The 24,378-nt window shown below is 38.2% G+C and overlaps 1 protein-coding gene across 1 annotated transcript in view; it reads left to right on the top strand.

Moving 5' to 3' along the window:
• SPEF2 (sperm flagellar 2) overlaps window positions 1–24,378 on the top strand; it is a 184,227-nt gene that overhangs the window by 29,847 nt on the left and 130,002 nt on the right. Inside the window, exons 7-10 of the mRNA XM_019450660.2 lie at window positions 2,439–2,625; window positions 10,149–10,337; window positions 16,359–16,546; window positions 19,595–19,763. Of these exons, the coding sequence (XP_019306205.2) occupies window positions 2,439–2,625; window positions 10,149–10,337; window positions 16,359–16,546; window positions 19,595–19,763 (733 nt within the window). The remainder of the gene's footprint in view (window positions 1–2,438; window positions 2,626–10,148; window positions 10,338–16,358; window positions 16,547–19,594; window positions 19,764–24,378) is intronic.

The following is a 24,378-nucleotide window of genomic DNA, read 5'->3' on the forward strand; positions in this document are numbered from 1 at the left end:
GATTTGACATTTGGATTCATAGATTTACTTTAGGCTGTTCCTAGCAATTACTTTTTAAATACACACAAATTTGGCCAAGGTTCCAATTACTAGTCATGTAATTACACACCCAATTATTAACTCTGTGGAGGACTGACAAGCAGATATAGAGAAATCATAATCATTGCCCTCAAGAAACCCACATCTAGGAAAATGAATATTTATTCAAGTAAATATCATGTAGCTTTCTTCAGCCTTTAATTGGAATGAGACAGCAGATGGATGGTTACAGGGCAGACTGATTGATAAATAAAGGAACGACAATATGTTAAGTCTATTAACCCATATACAATCCAAAGCAAACTCTAAGAACACATTTGAGTAAAAATATAATAAGAATTTGGGGCGCCTGGGTGGCTCAGTCGGTTAAGCGTCCGACTTCAGCTCAGGTCACGATCTCGCGGTCCGCGAGTTCCGGCCCCGCGTCGGGCTCTGGGCTGATGGCTCAGAGCCTGGAGCTTGCTTCCGATTCTGTGTCTCCCTCTCTCTCTGCCCCTCCCCCTTTCATGCTGTGTCTCTCTCTGTCTCAAAAATAAATAAACGTTAAAAAAATATATATATAATAAGAATTTTAACAAAGGATCTAAAAAGTTATGCCACATAATTTTCGTAAGTTCTTAATTGTACTAAATCTTAATAAATAGGGTTAAACTTTGTCTTTGATCCTCCTAAGGCTTTGCTGGCTACACAATTTCTGCTCAGTGCCTCTTAGTGACAGAACACAACTGAAGGTTAAGCCCCTGCTGATAAAATCACCAGGATTTCAGTGTGTAATTAAAAAAAAATTACTCTGTATAGTGCTTCTTAGCATATCATTTGAAATTTAGCAGATATCAATTACATGTCAGGATGATGAGCACATGGACAGAGAGGAGTATAATAGGATATTCACAAGCTCAGAGTTCATCTGGGAGCAGCAAATGTACAAAAAATGAACTATAATACAATATGATCTAAACTACACACATGCAATTATTACTTCATTAAACATGAATTAACTGTGCTTTTATACCTCTTTAATGCTTCTGTCTGCATAAGAATTGATGACTATTTAGTTGCTACATACAATAATGTGTCCTTGCCTTTTGAATAAGACAGTAAGTTCTATTTAAACTGAATACATTAATAACTTATAATATTTAAAATAATTATTGATAATATTAAAACTTGTTATTTATTGGCAGGTAACAAGATATATCTTGTTCCATTCTACTGTTGTATTCTGTTTATTTTGTAAAGAGACATGCAGATGAGAATTGATTATTTGATTCTTACATACGTAAAAATGTGTCTTTTACTTTTTTTAAAACAGACTTTTAGTTATTTAATGTTTATTTTTGAGAGAGAGAGAGGGAGGGAGGGAGGCAGAGAGAGAGAGAGAGAGAGAGAGAGAGAGAGAGAATGTGAGCGGGGGAGGGCCAGAGACAGAGGGAGACAGAATCCGAAGCAGGCTTTAGGCTCTGAGCCTGATGCGAGCACAGAGCCTGATGCAAGCCTCAAACTCATGAACTGGGAGATCATGACCTGAGCCAAAGTCAGACGCTTAACTGACTGAGTCACCCAGGCAACCCTGTATCTTTTACTTTTAAAGATAACTTTTGAATGAATCTATAAATCTGTACTAAGCCACCATTGTCCCGCTAAACCGAGTGTGTTTGCTTTTTGTTAGTAAGACCACTAGGCTCTTCCTGATCCTTTAGGTTTGGACATTAGGTGGGACAAGAAGCGAAGTAGGTCTTCTTACTTGGGTCTCCAGAACTTGGGCAAGAGGCTAGGTCAGTCTTGTGGGTGCAAGTGTGGCATGATGAGCAAGTCAATTTTCAGCTGCTAAGCTTCCAGTTAGAGCAGGGCCACTGCTGTAAGCATTCAGAAAGTTATTGAGAGTTCATAGAGCAACTTGCGTTTGCATAGGGGAGTAGTGGATCGAGCTATCCATGGAAGGACTCTCAGTGTCCTGACATTGGAAGATCTGGCTGACTTTTGAGGAGGTATGCCTTCCCTGACACTTTGGCTATCAATATGGTGCTTACCTTTAACTCAAAACAGGGGAGGCAAGAGGCCTAGAGCCAGCAGGCAGAAGAGGGAAAGAAAATCCAATCTCTGGGCTCAGTGAAGATCATGATAAGTGAAAGAACAAATAGGCGATAGGCCTAGAAAGAAGGCTATGCTAAGGCTATGCTGAGGATCTCCCAACCTAGAGTCCAGAAATACAGCGAATGGAATCTAACGATAAGCCATAGGTGTCACAATGAAGTTCTAAGATTTGCTTTAATGCTTGTATCAATAAGTTAACCGAGCACTGAAGGGAGCCTTTTCCCCGAGGTCTTCCTCCATAGTCTCAAGTAGCAGCATGTGGTTACACTGTTTTTCTAAATCCCAATAAAAACTGTTGTCCTTAGTGCCTCCAAGCCTTCTTCAGATACAGCAGGCCAGACAACTACGGATTTATTAAACACGTATTCGGATGATGACTACATTAAAAAAATCCAAAAGCGCCTTGAGGAGGATGCTTTTGCACGAGAGCAAAGGGAGAAAAGACGGCGGAGGCTGTTAATGGACCAGTTAATAGCCCACGAAGCACAAGAGGTAAGATATTTCGATATTCCTTGAATAATAGTGATGGAAACTTTGCAAAAATGTAGTCTTTTATGCATACATTTGTGTATCTTATTTATTTAGTATCTGTTACTCTGAATCAAATGTCAACAGAAAAACTTCACATCATCACAGCAAATACACTCAGGAAAAAAAAATCTGTGCAAAACAATCACTGAAGAATCTAAAATCTGGTGATGGTTATACAATATCGTGAATGTGCTTTTTACCACTGAATTGTACCCTTAAAAATATTTGAGATGGTAATTTTTATGTATATTTTCCCACATTTAAAAAATACTGACAAAAAAGAAATCTAAAATCTACGTCAACGACGTGTATCTATTGCTACTTTTGGAGGTAAGAGGGAGCTTTTTCCCAGTTCTTTTGAGGTATAATTGACAAATAAATATTGTATATACTTAATGTGTACAATGTGATGATTTGATATATGTATACCTTGTGAAATTATTGCCATAATGAAACTAATTGGCATATCCATCACCTCACATAATTTTTTGTGTGTTTGGTGAGAACACTTAAGATCTACATTTATAAATTCAACTTTTTTAGATTGACATATAAGTGGGATTTTGCAGTATTTATCTTTCTATGCTTGACTTATTTCACTTAGCATAATGCCTTCCAGGTTCATCCATGTTGTCACAAATGGCAGAGTTTCCTTCTTTTTTAAGGCTTAATAATGTGCCCATTGTGTATATATACTAATTTTTCTTTATCCATTTATCCATCAGTGGAATCTTAGGTTTTTCCATATCTTGGCTATTGGGAATAGTGCTACAACGAACACGGGGATGCAGACATCTCTTTGAGACAGTGATTTAATTTCCTTTGCATATATGCCCAGAAGTGGGATTGCTGGGTCGAATGGTAGTTCTATTCATAATTTTTTGAGGCACAAACCATATTATATTCCATAAAGGCTACACCAATTTACATTCTCAGCATCAGTTTCCAAGGGTTCCCTTTTCTCCACAGACTTGCCAGCACTTGTTATCTCTTGTGTGTGTGTGTGTGTGTTTATTTTTTAATGTAATAGCCACTCCAACAGATGTAAAGTGATATCTCATTATAGTTTTAATTTGCATTTCCCTGGTAATTAGTGATGTTGAGCACCTTCTCGTATACCTATTGGCCATTTGTTTGTCTTCTTTTGAGAAATGTCTGTTCGGGTCCTTTGCCCATTTTTAAATTGGTTTATTTGGGGTTTTGCTATTAAGTTGTTTGAGTTCCTTATATATTTTGGATATTAACTAAAGGTACATTTGCAAATACTTTTTCCCATTCTGTAGGTTACATCTTCACTCTGCTGATGGTCTCCTTTACTATGTAGAAACTTTTCATGAAATTAGATGTATTTCCACTTATATATGTTTGCTTTTGTTGCCTGTGTTTTTGGGGTCATATTAAAAAAAAACAAAAATCAAACAAATAAACAAAAAATATTGTCTAGACCAATGTCAAGATTTTTCCTCTATAGTTTCTTCTAGTAGTTTTATAATTTCAGGTCTTATGTGTACGTCTTTAATCCATTTTGAGTTGAATCTTGTATACAGTGTGAGATAAGGGTACATTTTCATTCTTCTGCATGTGGACATCCAGTTTTTCCAGCACCATTTGTTGAAGACGCTGTCTTTACCCATTAGGTAGCCTTGGCACTTTTGTTGAAGATCAGCTGACTGTAGAAGTATGGAGTTATTTCTGGACTCAATTCTATTCCATTGGTCTATATGTCTGCTTTTATGACAGTACCATACTGTTTTGAATACTATAACTTTGTTATATATTTTGAAATCAGGCAGTGTGATGCCTACAGTTCTGTTCTTTTTGCTCAAGAATGTTTTGCCTATTCAATGTTTTCTGTGGTTCCATATGAATTTTAGTAGTGCTTTTTTTTTAATTTCTGTGAAAAATGCTATTGGAAATTTGATAGGGATTTTATTGAATCTGTAGATGACTTTAAATATTATGGACATGTTAGCATTACTGATTCTTCCAATCTCATGAACATGAGATATCTTTCCATCTATTTTTGTATTCTTCAATTCCACCAATGTGTATTTCACCAGTTGTGTATTTCACCAATGTTTTGTAGTTTTTAGTGCACAGACCTTTTACTTCCTTGGTTGAATTTATTCATAAATAATTATTTTTGATGCTATTATGAATGGGATTATTTTCCTCATCTCTTTTTCAGATTATCCATTGTGTATAGGAACACAACAGATTTTCATATGTTGATTTTGTATCCTGCAACTTTAGTGAATATGTTTTTTAGTTCTGACAGATATTTTTTGTTGCTGTTGTTGGAGTCTTTAGAGTTTTCTTTTCTTTTTTTTTTAATATACTTGAGAGAGAGGTGGGGGAGAGAGAGGCAGAGGGAGAGAGACAGAGAGAGAGAATGAGAGAGAGAGAATCCCAAGCAAACTTGACACTAAGCACGGAGTGTGATGCAAGGCTTGATCCCACAACCATGAGATCATGAACTGAGCTGAAAGGAGGAGTCAGAGGCTCTACTGACTGAGCCACTCAGGTGCCCCTAGAGTTTTCTGTATATAAGATCATATCATATGCAAACAGACAGAGATTTGTTCAGGGATCCAGCCACCTAAAAGACATTAAAGGAAGTTAGTGCTCTGGATATTTCCATCAAGGGAACTGTTTCTTCTCAGTGTTGGGGAAAGATACTATTCCTACAGCCAGGCTGGGGTATGCAGCAAGGAGCCTCCATTCCTACCGCCTCCTTTAGTGAAGTGTTATGTCCCAACCTCCCTGCACAGTGGACACTAGGGTCACTGTTTCACAGTGGTGGAATGTGAAATTCCCATGTGCAACGTGGCATGTTTTTTTATCCATCCTTCTGTCTTCCAAAGAGAAAATGGCATTTGTCAGGGCTAGAATTTCCTCTGCTTCCCTCAAGTACCTACTGCTTTTGGGGAGCATGTCATGAATCTGATGTCAGCCCTGGATGCTTTTATTCAGGCTCCATTTGTACTTCATCTACAGAAATGCCTCTGAATATCTTCTCTAGCTTCCAAGTTGTGGCAGTGTCCCCCTGGGGTTTGTATACTCTGTTTTAGTTGGGCTTGTGAAGGGAGAGCCAGAGATCTGTGCTCAAGTTGTTATCTTGCCTAGTGATTTATAAACAAATGTGATTATATGAATGAGAAATGATGAGATTTAGGGTTAGAAATATCACTTTGAGTTTTTTGGAGGATGAGTTTTGGAGAAGGATTGGGGTGGGAAGGCATGGTAAAGGAAGGGCTGACATTGTTTAAGGTAGGGGCAGAACAATAGGTATAGAATGGAGTAGGGCTGATTTAAAAACATACATAGGAGTTAAAATAGACCACTTCATTGAAAATTGGAGATTAGGAATTATAAGAGCAGATTGAATTTAGGATGGTCCTAGCATTTTAGGTCACAGAGTCATAGTTTTATTCGGTTATCAACAGAGATGGGGAAATACTGGGGGAGCACCAGGACTGAAGGAAAGGTGATGAGTTTAGTATAGGCATTTAAGTGGAGACTATGAACCCAGTTTGTCTCCCAACTGGTTCTGTGGTCTTCTGGCTAGCATCTTGATTGGTTCTTGGGATTCACTCCAACTCAACTGTGTCTACCTTCCCCAAACCTTTTCTGTATTGTTTACTTGAAACTGGCATTTGAACATCAGACTCTTCCCCCACTTCTTAACCCAAATACGCTTGAATATTTAGCTTCAAGGTCTTTCTGACAATATCCCATTCCTCCACAAGAGCTGCTTGGGCACCTTTGGATAACTGAACCATGGCATGGACCAGGGTAAGCTTGTAGCTCCAGCTCCTGGGGGAGGCAGAGGGCCTGGTAATTAAATTGAGGGTATTTTGGATTGTAATTCTGTCTAAATCTTCCACAAGTATAATTAAAAGAGAAAGGTGGGGCTGCCTGAGTGGCTCATTCAGTTAAGTATTGGACTTTGGCTTAGGTCATGATCTCATGGTTCATGAGTTCGAGCCCTGCTTTGGGCTCTGTGCTGACAGCTCAGAGCCTGGAGCCTACAGCCTGCTTTGGAGTCTGTACTTTCTCTCTTTCCACCCCTTCCCAGCTCACACTCTGTATCCCTCTCTCTCTCAAAAATAAGTAAACATTAAGAAATATTTAAAAAAGAGAGAAATGTGACTTCTATTATTTTTTATTTTATCCATTGCAGATATAAGATATTTCATCTGTGTTACAGGATAAATGGACATCTGTAGGCTGCACTGAGCACCTAATGTGTTCCACATTCCAGTGAAATTCTTGGAAAAGTCTATTTCTAAAATATGAACTACTTGTACAATGGAACAAAAAATAAATCTTTTCCATTCAACTTTTGAGTGCAGGTCTTAATACGCTTGATGATTCTTCATACTAAAGCTTCATATCCATAATAGTGACTCAGAATTCAACAATAATTTCCTTTTCTTTTTCCCTTTCTAACCATAATGTGTTATCACCCAAGCAGTAATCAAAACAGTTCTGACCAATCCAGTTTCTTCTTTACAAGTGTCAGAATGACCAGATCTCATTTATACAACTAAATTGCCTTGCCATATAAACAACTAAATATAGAATATACTCTATATTAATTATAGAACTTACTTGGAATAATAAATCAAGGTCATATTTTTTAAAAATACAGCTGTGACTATGCCTTATGTATCCCAAACCACCCCAAAATGTAGTAGGCTGTTTGGGCTGGGCTCAGCTATGCTGTCCTTTTGCTGGTCTCAGCTGGCATCTCCTACCTGTCTTTCATCAGCTGGTGGGATGGCTGGAGCTTCATCAGGTCCAGCAGGGAAGACTGGTGCCTCTCTCTATATGGTCTCTCATTTTCTAACAGACCAGAAAATGTGATGACAGTCGTGGGGTCACAAGACAATTAAGAAAATCAGACCCCAAGTTTTTGTTTGTTTTGTTTTGCTAATGTCCCATTGGTCGATTCAAGTTCAATGGGTACCCCATACCTCATATTTAAGGAGTGGAGAAATAGATTCTTCTTTTTGATAAGAATATCTGCAGGATACCATTGCAAGGATGTGGAGGAAGAAAACTGAAGAATTTGGGGCCATTTTTACATGCCGCCTCAGCTCCACTACTGGATCTCAAAAGGAAACAAATGATTAACATTAAAGTTTCTAGAATTTTATAATTAGATTAGATATGTTTCAAAGTTGTTCACAATTTAATTTTTTTTATCTTCTATGTGGCACTAACAAAAAATTTCATACTTATTTTCGGTTGAAATTTTATTTCATCTACATTTTTATATAATTCCCAGGTTCAGGTTTTGGAATTTACCACAGAACATTATTGTTATTTGCATCTAGATTCTGAAAACATATACAGTATTTCTCCCATTTCATAGTGGCAGAGATCATTTGAAACAATGTCATTAATGATGCCAGATTTTCTTCCTAAATAATTGGATTGTTCAGTGTTAAATGGAGAGTGTTATGCAAAGTTAAATAAGTCATACAGAGAAATACAGATACCATATATTTTCACTCTTATGTGGATCTTGAGAAACTTAACAGAAGACCATGGGGGAGGGGAAGGAAAAAAAAAGAGAGAAAGAGAGAGAGCCAAACCATTAGAGACTCTTAAAAACTGAGAATAAACTGAGGGTTGATGGGGAGTGGGAGGGAGGGGAGGGTGGGTGATGGACATTAAGGAGGGCAGCTGTTGGGAGGAGCACTGGGTGTTGTATGGAAACCAATTTGACAATAAATTTCATATTTAAGAAAAGTGGGAAACTCCAATATTTAGGTATTCTTTTACATCTTCCCCCTTGGGAACTCCTCCTTCCACATGATGTCTCTATTTAGGCAGAATGAGAGCATGAAGGGGTGTTGTAGACTCTGGGTCTAAAGTTCTCTCTTGTCTAGCAAAAGAGCAGGATGCAGGATTGAAAGCGAGAGATGGCTAACGTCCAGGAAAAGACAAGAGCCCAGAATAAGGGTCCTTGCCCCATATTTATTCAGATCAGAAGGCTTACAAGCATGATGGGTGTGTACAAAGAGACAAAGAAATTGTGAACATTAACTTGGGGACATTAGGGAAAAGGGGGGTTTTGAAGATATACAGTGTTTGGAGTTTGGGTCAATATAAAACAAAATCTGGGTACCAGGCAGTGGGAGGAAGGTTGTTTACAGTAGACATGAGACAGCACCTCTGTTCATCTTTGCCAGCCTGGGGATGAGGCAGGTAGGGGGAATAACCTCAGGGTTGACAAGGCACCTTTTCTTTTGTTAACCGTCTCTGCTCTGGGCTGCTTTGCCTGCAGCGCAGCTGTCTATAGTCCATCAATTTACCTAACCTGGCTTATCCTCCTGTGAAAGCAGCTTTTCCGCTATAGTACTAAACTGGGGGTGCTTCCATCCTGAACATCTAATACTGTTTATTTCATATACCTATGTATTGGGCATGTTTGTGCCATTCCAATTTTAGACCTTTGCCTCTCCCTCTCTATTCTGAGGGCGTTGCACACCCTCTCTATTTAGGGGTGCCTTTGCACCTCCCTATTCCTGGCACCTTTGCAACTCCCTCTTCTCAAGGTGCCTTTGCATCCCCCTATTCTTGGGGTGCCAATCTGGTTTACCCAAACTCGGGTGTGAACATTTTATGACTTTGTATTTCTTTATGCCTTGTTAACTCATTGGTGTAAGCCTGGGGGTTTCCTAAGCTTATACCCCACAAAGGGGCTTTGGAGATCATCTTCCACCAAAATCCCGCATTTCACCTGTCAAAAATAGGTCCTGAAAATCCAAGTTACTTGTCCAAGACCACACCACCAGTTAATAGCACAACTGGGGTGGCAACGGCTTCTGATTCCTGGTTTAATGTTTTTTTACCACTGTTCACTTACTGACTCCCCTTCTGTTCTCTTGAAATAGACAAGAGAGCCAAGAGAATACATCTAGCTTCTCTTTCAGATTACAACCAGTGAGATTTTATAAGATAAGCAAGTCATTTTCCCTTAGATTGTCCTCCAGCCTTCCCATTCCATCAGATTGTGGCTTTTCCTCACTCATGCATTGAGATGTCCACACTGGCAACTCACCAGATCTGCCATCTTCAGCCAAAGCCTGTATTTGTTTTTACAACTAATATTTCACATCTGAAAACTTGCTTATAAATTATGAATCCTATCCCTTGTTTATAAAATCTTGAGAACAGTTACTAAATTTATTTTTCATTGGATTTTAAACAAAGTAAGAATTCATTTAAAGTAATTATGACTTGCAAGATCATGATGCTTCCAGATACCAAAATTGTACATTCGATATTTGATGGAAGTTTTCATTTTTATAACTTGATTTTTGCCATGTTCAAATTTAAATCAAATGGCAGAAATTGGTGCTGATGAATACTATGCCTTTTAGATACTATTTATGCATAGGCTTCTTAGCCCAATGGTAAATTTGGACATGGCCTTGGCAAATAATTGGCTCCTCCAATGGTGTTTTCAGGAGGCGTTTCGGGAAGAGCAGCTGATTAACCGGTTGATGCGGCAGTCCCAGCAGGAACGCAGGATCGCTGTGCAGCTCATGCATGTTCGGCATGAAAAGGAAGTTTTATGGCAAAACAGAATTTTCAGAGAAAAACAGTATGAGGAGAGACGACTTAAAGATTTCCAGGATGCTCTTGATCGAGAAGCGGTAAACAATAGCTCCCTTAAAAATATTTCTCAAGTTACTTTTGATTTTTTCCACCAAGTCAAGGTAAACAAAGCTGTATTTAGAGTCAATTTTTTATACAATCTCTCTCTTATTTCCCCATTTTTATTTTTTTGTAACTACATTGACAGCACATAGAGCTACTACATATTACACTCTCCCTTTAGTCTTGATTTCACAAATATTTGATGTTCACCACCCATCTTTATGTTCACATCTCTCTGGTTGTTTTGCTTGCCTGAAACTCATTCTCTAGTACATTTCTCAAGAAGGGGTCAGGGAACAATATTCCCTATATATTGTATTGGGCATTATGTATGGTATACTGATAACAGTAGATGTCTTTTATCCTGATTGTCAGTTTTGCTGTATATAAAATCCTTAGTTCACATTTTCTTTCCTTGAATTTATTAAATACATTATTCCATTTTCTTTTGGTAAAAGTGTTACCATCAAAAAGATTAATGATAATCTAATTTTCAATTGTGTCATTACTCCCTTTTTCTGGATGCATACAGAATTCATTTTTCTTTACAGTCTGCTAAGTTTACTAGAATGGTATTGGTGTTTCTTATTCTAGGTGAATATTCTCAGTCAGTGAGAGCACTTTTAAGCTGCCTCCTTTTAATAAGACACCGTAAGTCTTTAATAAATGATTCCTTTCTTTCTGAAAAAACAAGATTATATCAAGTCCATATTGTATTATTCCTTCCTCCAAAACGAACCATTTGTCCAGGGTACTCTGGTTGATTGTATTTGAGAATAGTACACAGATACCAAGATCCAGATGATAGGTGTGCTCTTGGTTACTATGGTATTGTGTCTAGGTCCTTTTATAGCTCCGGAAATCAAAATATCTAATCTTTCAATTATTTAATACGTTAATATTTTTCCTTATCTTTATGTATATATAATGGCTCTAATAATCAAAATCGATCTGTTCTATCAATGGATTGTATAGATTAATTCTTGCCTATTTTCTATTGGAGATATTCCAAATTTATTCAATCTGTTGGTCTAGATTTGACTGGAGAAATTCAAAATTCATGTCAGTGGCATTTTCGATAGCCTGTCTTTACTTCCATAAAATATTCACAAAACTAGGCTGAACAGAAGAGAAAACCTTACAAAAAATAGGAAGGGAATGCTTTATTTATCAGCTTCATGGTTTCCACGATGATATTCCACAAAAATGAAATACAGCTTTTGCCAAAATTATGCGATTTTTAGAAATATTGTTTGGAGAGTCAGGGAAATGGTGCTTTTGCCTTTGTAGAACAGACATAGCTGAAATGTTAGGGGTAGGGGTGAAGAACCGTATACCTCCATGAATTTGAGCCACAGGGACACTGATCTCGAGTGTCCTCTTAAAGAGCTGAATTATGTGGATAACGGTTTCATCCCTCTATTTTTTTTTTTTATAAGAGTAAACTTGAATGGATTGAATGGCATTTGCTTGCATTAGAAATAGCGTTTCACTAATCTTCCTAAGTGCCTGTTGAAAAATATGTTTGCTTCAAGCCCAGATAATTAAGTGCAGAATAGTAAAGCCTTTATAGTAGGACTGATCCCACTGTGATGAGAAGGATTCCCTCCTTGTTTCTTTAACTGGCCTTGAATTAACTTCAGAGGATTGGAATGCTCAGGCCTGGTAGAGCCTCAGAGACCAGAACTGTGAGGTTCTGAGGCATCTGAAAAAAATTATATCCCTTCCTCTCACAATGATTACCTTTCCCTAAAGCTGAGGGTCTGCTTCTCTGGCACTCCTGTCTGTGAGACGGCTTGACTTCACAGGTTACCTCCACAAACATTGAATCTATCACCTCCTACATCAACAGTGGCTGGTGTATAAGTAGGAGCCAAAGAAATAAATGTTGAATTGAGTTTGCCAAAGGAACAGACCTTTTCTTTCCAGCATCATGCACTAAATAAACAAAATCCATTTTGTTACCCACAGCAAATCATTCAACTTTTGTGAAGAAGAGAGTTTTTAAAATCGTTTTTATAACTTGTTTCTGTTTTTGTAGTTTTTGATATTGTTTGTGGTGGAAGAAGGGGGAAAATTCTCCAAGTACTTTTAAATGTATTAAAGATTTTAAGTATGCTAATGATACGGACTGTTAATGATATAATGTTAATTATTGTTTTGCTCTCACGTGGTCCCTTTCTGCTGAGGTCCGTTGTAGAAATGCTCTCCTGCTTTTCTTCCTACTTCATTGGCTTCCCCTTCTTTGCCAGCTCATTCTCCTCAAATACCAAAATGTTAATGTCGGGATTCCTTAAAGCTTAGTCCCAGGCCTCTTGTTTTTCTCCTCTATGTTATTTCCTCAGAGGACCTCCTAATCCACAACCATGGGGGTGTAATCACTGCAGTAGACAGATGACTCCTGCATTTATATCTCTGCCTTCTGCAGTAAAGACCCATGTGTTCAACTGCTTTCCTGACATCTCTACTCAGATGTCTCAGAGACACCTCAAATTCAACATGTTAAAGCCAAATTTATGACCCTTGTTACTAAACTGGCCTTTTTCAAGTTTCCATATCCCAATAAATGACGACACCCTTTATTCAGTTACACAAGTGTAAAATCTCAGGGTCCACTTGAACCCTGCTTCACCCTCTCTTCCATATCCAGAACATCACTAAGTCCTGTCGATTTCATGTACTGTCTCTTTAATTTGCCCATTTTTCTCCATGTCTACACCATACCCCAGTCTCTACTACTACCACTGCAATGGCCTCCTTCATCCATTTTGAGAGGCTAAGAATTAGCAACTACAATTGGGGTGTGCGAGAACCTACCATTTTTTATATTCTTTAAATCAACCTGAGCTCAAACTCCAGCAGCCCATCTCTGCCCACAGAGACGAACGGTGCCCCAGGTCACAGGCCACGTCATCAGGGAAGCTCTGCCGTCATCAGGCCCAGGTCCAGCTTGTTGCATCTGAGGCCTCAGCTACCAGCCCACACATGAGGCACATGTCTTCACGGAGGCGAGTCCAGTCTCTGTTGGTCCCTCATGTGTTCCCCCTGAGGCTCTGCTGCTCCCCAGGAAGTGCCAGGGAGCACTTTCTCTTCCTCTTTCTCTTTGCTCTCAAAAGCTTCCCTTCTCTGCTCTCTCTTTGAGTGACCTAGATTAATTCACCTTTGAAGATGGCCTTTTAAAGTGAAGAGGAGTTGCCTGCAGCTTCTGCTTTTTTGTCTTGCAGAAATTCCCTAAAGCAGGAGTTAAAAAGACATCTGCCTGCCTGTTAAAAATGAAGGGGAAGCTAGAGATAACTTCTACAAATGACCTGCCCTACTTCCATCTCCTCCAGATCATTCTCCATTCTGCTGCCAGAGGAATCTTCTTGCCTCTCAGATTTGACCACTGCCCTCACACTCAAAAACCCACCCACGGCTTCCCTTTGACCAGATCCCTGCTCATACCTTGTTCCCCTCTGTCTCCCAGGCTCTGGCCACACTGGTCTGCTCTCAGATCCTGAACAAGTCATTTCTTCTGCCTTTCTCTTTCTTCCCAAATGCCTTTCCCCAGCAAATCCTCATCTTTCAGAGCTCTGTGCACCTGCCACTTCTTGTCTAGTTCAGGCCCCCTGTTATGCACCATACCCCATAGTCCTTCCCTGGTGACACTTATACTGTGCAAGAATACAGTCATTGTGTGGCTTTTTCACTGTCCCCCCAGCCCCCACTGGATGTAAGCTCCTGAGGAAGGGAGCATGTTTGCTTCTGCTCACTACTGTTTCCCCAGGGCTTAGGCCAATGTCCAGTACATTTAAAGAAAGCATAGACGGTGCTGGTGCAGAAAGGGAGAGAGAGAGCACGAGCGAGGGAGAGAGAGAGAGAGAGAGAGAGAGAGAGAGAGAGAGAGAGAACTTCATGTTTTCCATCATCAGTTTTTGTCTGGTTTGGTTTTGATTTTAGATTAAATCTGTTTGTCTCTTCTTTAAGGTAATTGGGCATCTATTCTATATTAAGAATTTTTGATTTCAGATTTCTGCCCCACCTGCTATTACTAGCAGTACTTAATTATAATAATATTTAACTTTTTATGAGTATTTACCGTGAGTCAAGCATTGAACTATGTTCATTACATGCACATAGAATTCTCACAACAGCCTTTGAAGTGGACGCTCTCCTTATCTACGTTTTACGCAGAAGGAAAATGAGACTTAGAAACCTCACGGTCGCACAGCCTGTCAGTGGTGTAGACAGGAGCACAGCTGGCTCTGTCAGACTCGAGAGTCTGGGTTCGTAACCGCTGAGATTTACTACCTCCCACAGACTTCCTTTTTCCTTTCCCTTCTTTCTTTTTTTTTTCTTAGGGCTTCAACCCACTTTGCTGTAATGGGACAGGAAGTTGTGGTGGGTTTAGCACAGGGAGGCGAGGTGGGGTAAAGGTAGAAGACTGATAGCTAAAAAGAAGGAAAGGGTTGGAAGGAGGGAGGGAGACAGCTCGGAGGTGAAGGCTGCTCTCTTCCTGCTGGGGACATTCTACCCTTCTCTTCAAGGCTCGGGTCCTGTCACTCCGTAAACATTTTCACAGGCCTTATGGGCACTCTGCAGTAAAGCGGCCTCCCAAGCTCATTTTACTGTCACTATCTCTGTAAATTCTCATCTAGTTACGGCTTTTCTTTTGGATTCCTCTTTCCTCTGACCTTTTTGCAGGTCATGAAGCCTGCCCTAAAGCTTTGTACTTGCATTATATGCTTGCCCCAGAGAAACGGGGTCTGCAGAACGATACAGCAGGGACAAATTCTGGTGTGATTCCCGAACTTGCCAAACGTACAGAACTGACCTCAGAGGTCACCCAGTCCAACCCCTTTCCCCATAAAAACAAACAAAATAAAACAACGACAAAAGCAAAGGAAACTTCCATTTGGTTCAGTGGACGAAAGCAATGCATTGTCAGGCATTTAGTCATGTGTGAGTAGTATCATAGGAAATATTTTCCCTGACAGGATGGTTTGGTGAGTTTTTCTGTGCATGCCTAGTCTTATTAATACCCCCACTTACAGGACATGGAGGCTGAGGGGGGGGCTCTGAGTGGGAGCCTAGGACTTGCCTTCTGTACACAAGCTGGAGCTTGACTTTGATGGCAGCTCCTCCAAGGCCCAAGTTCACCTTCATTTTACACTCAGCGGGTTAAGTTACAGGAGGCAAGTATTGTTTCTGGAGCATGTTAGCACAGGATAGAATTTCTCAAGGAGCTGGTTTAGCTATTTGAAAGCAACATTTAGTCATGCTGAGTTTGACCTTTATACTTGATGTGAAGAAAGTGTTTCTCTGAACAATATAATAGTGCAAACCAAGCAGAGGGTCATGATAAACTCTAAGTATTTCATTACTTTCTGCAGAAATAAATGTTCCCTGAGTGAATTTTACTGATTTATAAAGGCTGTAACAGCAGAAGGGTTTTTTGGTTGTCTAAATGCGTTTAACATTTGTTGGCGCGTGTGTGATAGGCTCAAGCCAGTAATATCAGGGAATTTCCAAAACATTTTCTAAGTATAAATCAGTGGCCTAGAACTCTCTCACTCCAAGACAGAGGGCATCGGCTGAATGGAGCAGATGTGCCCAGTTAAGGCTCCTAAGATGGGTACGAAGGGGCTACGATGCTAGGGTGGCATAGGCTTGCCCGTTTCTCTGTGATCCCTGACTCTGACGATTTGCAAGCCATGAACTCGAGGCTTCTTTTTACACACTTAAGATCCAATTTATTGTTAATCTATGTTGGGCTTTCCACAGTTGGACCACTTTTCTCTGTAATATGTTTTGCTGATAAGATAAGCTAAAAGTGGAATATTTCCAATATTGTCATCGCCAGCACACTCAGTACTTAATAAGGAAAAAAGTTCTCCTTCATGATTAAGTTCTTCTTGATGTAAAAGGAGGTTTCATTCTATTTAGAGATTTTTTTTTTGCCCATTGAAATTATAACATTATTTTCATTTGAATCATCGCATAATTATATTGACTCAAACATGTCTCTGTCTTCTTAGGCTTTGGCAAAACAAGCCAAGGTTGATTTTGAGGAGCAAGCCCTCAGAGAGAAGGAAATTCATGAACAGATTGCTGTGGAAAGAGCTCAAGCTCGTTACAAAAAGCATTATACAATATGTGCAGAAATTTTGGATCAAATACTTGATTTGTCCACTAAAGTGGCAGACTACCGAATGTTGACAGATAAGTAAGTGTTACTTTTTACAATCATTACAGTACAGACATCACAGAAAATGGTGATTGTGTATGTAGACACCCAGTTGATAAGAAAAGACAAATTTTTTCGTGAAAAAAGTACTAAGAAGTGGGGTCCAGGATACCTGGATTACTGACTCAATTCACCCACTCAATAGCCTTATTTAAGGTGCATTTATATGTCTTTTAACATTTAAACTTTGTGTCTAAATTTACAGTAATTTACAACGACAACTATAATAATTTATTTGACACACTTGGAACTTTCTGAAATACTGGAATTATTTAAAAATTACTAGTCATTAAATCTATTTACTTTCATTGTACCTTGTTTCTAACAGGAATTAATGTATTTATAAGGAAATATTCAATAATACAAAACATATTAAAAATATGCCAAATAAGAACAAAGGAAAATCCAAATTAAAGTAGAAAGTTAAGAACAAAAGATAAATTAAAACACAATTATATTGGCAGCAGTAGATTTGCAAGTGGCTGCAACTGAGCTGCAAATTTTATCTGAGCTTCCTGGTAGCCAAAGGAAAAAGGGAAATACAATCTGCCATGTGTTTTCCATTTTCCATTCTAGTTCATTACAAAATACAGAACTTTCCTTGGCACTAAATTTAGAACAATAGCTCTCTCACGTGGCACACTCATCTAAGGTACACTGAGTAGTGTAGTATATCTAGTGGAGAATGTTCTCAGCAAGATCTTTTAAACAAATGTATCATCTGGCCTCATAGACCTATTTCTTATGATATTCTTTGCTGAAAGTTACAGGAGAATGATATCAAAGTGTATCTCAGTGAAAGTAATTCCGCAAGGACAAGGGTAAGGCAACCCAGTTAAATATGTACACCTCTCAAATTACCCAAACTAAGATCTTCTTGAAAACCCACTGTTTTCTATAGTGGCTGCACCAGTTTGCATTCCCACCAACAGTGCACAAGAGGGTTCCCTCTTCTCCACATCCTCGTTTTTTATTTATCTTTTTGATCCCAGCCATTCCGACAACTGTGAGGTGATATTACATTGTGGTTTTGATTTGCATTTCCCTGATGATTGCATTTCCCTGATTTGCATTTCCCTGATGATTGAGCATCTTTTCATGTACTTGTTGGCCATCTGTATGTCTGCTTTGGGAAAATGTCCATTCAGATCCTGTGCCCATTTTTTAATTGGATTGTTCACTTTTTTGCTATTGAGTTGTAGGAGTTCTTTTTATATTTTGGATATTAACCCCTATCAGATATGTGATTTGCAAATATTTTCTCCCATTAAATAGGTTGCCTTTTCATTTTGTTGATTGTTTCTTTTGCCTTGCAGAATCTTTTAAGTTGGATGTAGTCCCAACTGTTTATTTTTGCTTTTGTTGCCTTTGCTTTTGGTATCAAATCTGAGACCAACGTCAAAGGGCTTACTGCCTATGTTTTCTTTTAGAAGTTTTATGGTTTCAGGTCTTGCACTCAAGTCTTTAATCTATTTTGAGTTAGTTTTTTTGTGTATGGTGTAAGATATGTGTCTTTTGGTTCCAACTGAACACAACAATTACGCATATATATTAATATTTTATTATCTACACTACTATCAGTCAAGATAAACTCATGTTACTTCATTAAACAAGATGTCATCAGTATATATTTTTTTCTAAAGCACAGGTATATTTTTGGTATCAGCCTACTCAAAAGAACTAACTTTTTAGACTATTCCTTAAAATTATTGATATTCAGATAATAGGATATTAATTCAGTAACTGTAAGGTTAACTTTTGGACAGTATATAAGTTGTTAATTACTTACTTTACCATAGAAGTCAATAATGCCATTTCAATAATTCTGATGTTACAGTATTTCTATACCTGAGCTTATTAATTTCTAAACTTCCATATTTCGGCAAAGTAACCCTTAGCGACTGTAAATGTTTTATTAATGGAAAACATAATGTGATTATATTTGAAGTTGTACATTTAATTAAAGTACAACATTTTATTGTGGCAAAACATACATAACATAAAACTGACTCTTTTAATCATTTTAGATGTACACTTCAGTGACATAAGTGCATTCACACTGCTGTGCAACCATCATGACCATCCATCTCCAAAACTTTTCTATCATTCCAAACTGAAGCACTGTGCCCATTAAATAACTCTCCAGCCCCTGGTAACCTCTGTTCTACGTTTGGTCTCAGCGCATTTGTCTAAATTGGGTATCTTATAGAAGTGAAACCATACCTTATTTGTTCTTTTAGTGTCTGGCTTATTTCATTTAACATAATGTCCTCAAGTTTCATCCATGTAGTATGTATCAGAATGAAATTAATGAAATACTAACTTTTTTGTTGTAATTTCAAGCTCCAGTCCAACCAGTTTTAGAGAAATGCATCTGAATGTTAGACCCTTTCCTTTCTTTGCATTTTGTTCTTCTTGAAACTGTTTTCCCATTTCCCTGATTACATCTTGGTCATTCATCATATTTAAATAGAAATAGTTACTGAAAAATAATTTTAAAGGTTATCAAATATGTAACAATAATAAAAACCACCATGCATTCGATCTTTCTATTATAAATTACTTGCAAATATGTAAACCGACTGACATCTTAAAGGGGCTTTGGAAAATACTCAGTCTGCTCATTTTTGCACAGGAGGACACTTATATTAGAGCATTTAAATGATTTTCTGAGGTTGCACAGCCATTTAAAATCATAGCTAGGAAGTAAAGAACCTAAGTTTTGTGACAGTGCTCACCATTTTAAGATATAATGTTCTGTTAGCGCACAGTCAATATGAGTTGGAAGGACCAGTGGCTTTAAGTAATGTTCATTCATTCAAACCTGCTGAGTTCCAGATGTTCTTTCTACTAGCCATTAGCCATATCCAATAATAGTAAATGGAATCCCTAGCCTCAAATAGCAGATCCTGGGGAATGAATATGATAATAGAAAGACTAAGCTTTAAGGTGTATATTTGACTATTGATTGACTATATATTGACCATTGATTCATCTCTACCTTTTTAAAAATCTTTTCTGCTATAGTTTGATTCCATATAAGGTGATGCATGATTGGAAGGAACTGTTTTTTAACGGAAAGCCCATATATCAGCAAGCCTCTATTAAGCATCTACCAGCTAAGCCCTCTGCAGAACAACTTACAGAACTGGAGAAAAGTGACTTGCTAGATAGCAATGATTACGAAGAATATAAGGTACTTACTCATATGGAATAATTAGAGAGAATGCAACATAATGCACAATATTTCTTTAACATTGATTCTGTGATATTGTGTCATTTCATCTCTGTTAATAAAAATGGGCATTTTGTGTTTGCATTTTCCCTTGGTTTAATTTGTGTTTATGTACTAAGTTTTAAATCTCTGGCCTATTCCTCGTCTATCATCTGTTACTCCCGGTAATAGTAGAAGAGTGGTCTGGAAAATAATAAAACGTAATATATTGTCAGGGCTGATAGATTTCAGAATTTTTTAAATATTTTGACTTATTCATTAGCATTTTCTTTGTATGAACTGTTTACCTTTGCTACAAAAACCCTGGCATAAAGGTATTTCTTTAGTAATTTATTTAAACAGTATGTGGTTTTTAGAGGCATATGGAAGAGGAGATAGTCTGAGTTTTATGAACAGCATAGATTCAAACAAAATTTTATTCAAAGATTTAAAAAAGTATTGAGCGCCAATTTTGCTTCTTAGAAGAGCTGCCGAAAAGCCTTTGGTGTCAGACAGACCAAGGTGAGACCTCGGGCAGCCTGTCCCTTTGGTGGTGAGAGACTCAGTTTCCCAATTTATGAAATGGGGATAATAATATACCTACTTTATTTAGTTGTTGTGAAACTTATTTAAGATAATATGTATTAAATACTTAGTCAAGTGCACTGCACATTGGACGCAAACAATGCATATTAATTTCTTTCCCTACCACCCTGCTGTCTCCACTGCATTTCATCTCACCTTTAGGGGTAAAGATGTAAAATTGATAGCTATCAGATGGAAGTTCTGGGTAGATTGGCATCAATGGAATGAGAAATAAGCCCATTATTATGTTATTGAATAAGTTTTAGAATGGTAGTAAGTGCGACTCACTCGTTAAGAAACGAGAAAGAAGAATAATTTGACCTAATCATTTGCTGATACTTAGCAAATACTCAATAAATGTTTGTTGAAAGGATGAATGAATAAAATGAGTGAATGACAATGAAAAGAGCAAAGTGTAAAATAGCACTAATATGTAAAAGAAGAAATATCGAAACAAAATAAATTTATGATAAAATGATAAGGAAAGAGGTTAGGAGAAATTAAATATACATCATATTTTAATTGGGTGAATCTATATTTGTATCACTAAAACAGTTTTTATTTAAAAATTGACTGAACCTTATAGGATACCCATGCATATTTATTTTGTAGGGTTGTAGAACATAGTAGATTTAGTGTGTCAACCTAAAGTATAATGCTACACGATAAGTGCTTTGACAATATTAAAATATGTGAAGGTATTTTTTCTGTTGTAAAGTAAAAGTCATTTTTTGGACAATTTTGCTGACTTATAGAATATTTGTTTTCTGAGTTGTTTCTTAAACAGCTTTATCTACTCTATTCTTACTGCTTTCATAAATCAGGAGACCTGGTAGTCTGCAGCTTAGCAAAGATTTGCCTTTCTGACTTTTTTCTTGTTTGGGAAATCATTACCACAGGAACATGCTTGTCTTACCCACATCCTGAAGCAGCTAGCATGTTTCTTTTGCAGGAAATTGTACACTTGTGTTAGGAGTACATGAACATCTAGCAATGCAGTTTATTTTGTTTATGGCCTTTGCTGTTTTCCTAGAAATGACAATTATCCTTGGAGTTCTGATATACACTTATGTGCTCTGTTCCTTTTCACTACGTGATGGAAAATAGATCATACAAAGGTACTAGGATATACTGGAAACTAGCCTATTATCATTCCCCATTATTAGAGCTTTTGTCTCTTCAGAAACTTGTGAAATGTTCCTCCATACAAGTGAAAAATAGATTCTTCAACTTGGAAACTGCATTATCTGGCTTAAATAGCCTTTCACAAGAGACAGAGGGACAGCAACTGGCAGCTTATCTAAAGGAAACTGTTGTCACACTCATCATCACTAAATTTTCTCAGGACTTTTAAGCCTTCAAGTAAATACATAACTTAGAAATTAACTTTCAAAAAGGTTACATTCTTAGCATACTCTGTTGATACACAGACCCAGCATCCTGAAAGAACTGATACATCCGGGCTTCCAGCCCACGCTTTTAAAGCTCTATTAGCATAAGCCCTAATGCTTAAAACTGTTAAATACTACACCTAGAAATAGGCATAAAAACAAATTTTTGCTCATGAACACATCATATAGAGATACAAAAAATTCGATCCTTACTGCTTAACATTATTTCTTAAGTCATCCCACTCTATTAGTAAAGCAGGTATACGTGAGAGAGGGCTAGTCCAGGAATGGTGTGGCCAGGGATATCGTTTATCTCTCTGAAGAAGGAAGCAGGAACAGTGTCAGGGAGCAGCCAGGGCATCCACTGTTGCAGGATAACCATGAGCTATTCAGTAGGGAGTGGGGAGGAGCCCTGAAAACCCAGTGGACCATGGGCAGCAGGCTAAGCCCGGACCCAAGTGCCCTAGACCAAGAGCTGCTCCAGCACAGCCCCCACCCAGCAGCTAGTGGTTCTCTATTATGCAGTGGTCTCCTGGTAAAGCCCAGCCTTCCCCCAGTACAGGTCCTTTTCGTGATTCTTACTGGCAAATTACCCAGAATCCCACAGCATTTGATTTTTACATAAGCTGTTTATTAGCAGATACCTACTGAATGAATTTAGGAGTGATTGAAATTTGGCATTCATAAACTAGAATTTGGCCATGGTTTCCTGAAGACAGATTTTTCCAAGTCTCTGCCACAAAGCACTTGGCAATTTGCAGAGATCTGGTGTGTGTGCCCACAAGCAAGTTGTAGTCGGAATTCTCAATTTGGAGGAAGGATGTTTTGTGTCCACCACATCATCAATGTTGTTTTAAGTTGGTCATGCTTTTTAATTGCTGCTATTTGTGTTTGTAATGAGAACTAACTGTTTAAATTCATGATCAGTTGAGGTTTCTGTGGCTGTTGGGTTAACCCTATAGTGTGTTGTAATGCACATTTTTATCAACAGCACTTTGGGCTTATGATTTTCTGCTAACTAGACTTTAAAGATGCATTTGTACACGTTATGGTTTAACACTAACCATGTCACTACAGCAGATGTATATATACCCATCCCCCAATTTGTTTATGCAGTGGTATTTGTTGTTACCAGGTCTTTTCCCTTGGAGAATATGAATGGCCACAGGGTTGTCTGTCTTCCTACATAAGTCTTATCTGATTTGTTTGACCCAAAGACTCCAGACACTATCTTGTTCTTACTCTTTAACTCCAGGCTTTGGTATTGATCCAGTGCCTTTCTAGACTCAACTTCTGACAGCAGGGTCTCTACCTTAGCTCTTGCCTTCTTCCCTCTCTTCCCAGTGAATGACCCAGTCTTCGCAATACATTATTTAATAGTTCCCCTATGGACAGAATGTTAAATTGAAGCCTGTATCACTCAAGTAACATCACTGGGTAACTGATGCACGTACACTGATAAATTTTAGACGAATGTGAATAGATCATTATTTTTTTAAGTTTATTTATTTATTGAAAGAGAGGGAGAGAGAATGTGTGCAGGGGAGGGGCAGAGGGAGAGGAGAGAATCCCAAGGAGGCTCTGTGCTGTCAGCACAGAACTCGACACAGGGCTCAATTCCATGAACCTTGGGATCATGACCTGAGCTGAAGTCAAGAGTCTGATGCTCAGCCGACTGAGCCACTCAGGCACCCCGGATCAAATAATAATAATATTATTATCTTTATTTATTTAAAAGATATATGTTGTATTAGCTCAGGCTGCCATAAGAAAATACTGTAGACTGGATGGATTAAACAACAGCAATTTATTTCTCACAGTTCTGCTAAGTCCAAGTTCAGGGTGCCAGCTGATTCAGTTCCTTGGTAAGGACTGTCTTCTTGACTAACTGATGGCCACCTTGCTATGTCCTTAACATGAACAGAGAGGGAGGACTCTGGTCTGTCTTCTTCCTCTTAACAGGACCCTAATCCCATCATGGGGGCCCCACCCTCATAAATTTTTCTAAACCTAATTACCTCCCCAAAGCCTCACCTCCAAATACCATCACAGTGGGTGGAGGGGCACAATTTAGTCCATAACATACATGTTTATTCAGGACACTTATAAAATTTCTCAAAGTACAGACTTACCAGTCAAGTATAGGAACCCTAATGTCAAATGAAATTAGTTGTTTTATTGCTTTTTGTCCCCTGCTGAGAAAGAAGTCTTAATACCTTGTCTTTTGACTATGAAAATATGTTTATATTTTGTTTCCAGATATGCAGGAATGTAGCTTCCGTTTAAGTAGGTATAGTAAGCAGTTACTTTCATGGTCTCAGTTGAGATGTTCTGTTAGGCATTCTACTTTAAAAATTCTGCCTGCCATTTTACCCGATGCCCCACATTATCACTCTTTTGGATTAAGACTTCAGACGTATCTGTTAAAATACAAATACTTTCCAGGATAAGTGACAAGAATTATGATCAACATCCAAACAGGAGATAGGAAAGAAGTTCGGTACTGAAAGGAATATTCTATCATTCTAGTTTAGGTTCTATGTCATACATTTCATAGCTCCGGTTTCTTCTCCCCATTTGCTTCAAGTTTTGCCTCTAACCCCCTAAATCTCTCCTGTAAT

Source organism: Panthera pardus, unplaced genomic scaffold (assembly GCF_024362965.1).
Source record: "Panthera pardus isolate Hobbes unplaced genomic scaffold, ASM2436296v1 HiC_scaffold_2, whole genome shotgun sequence".
NCBI classification, from domain to species: Eukaryota; Metazoa; Chordata; class Mammalia; order Carnivora; family Felidae; genus Panthera; species Panthera pardus.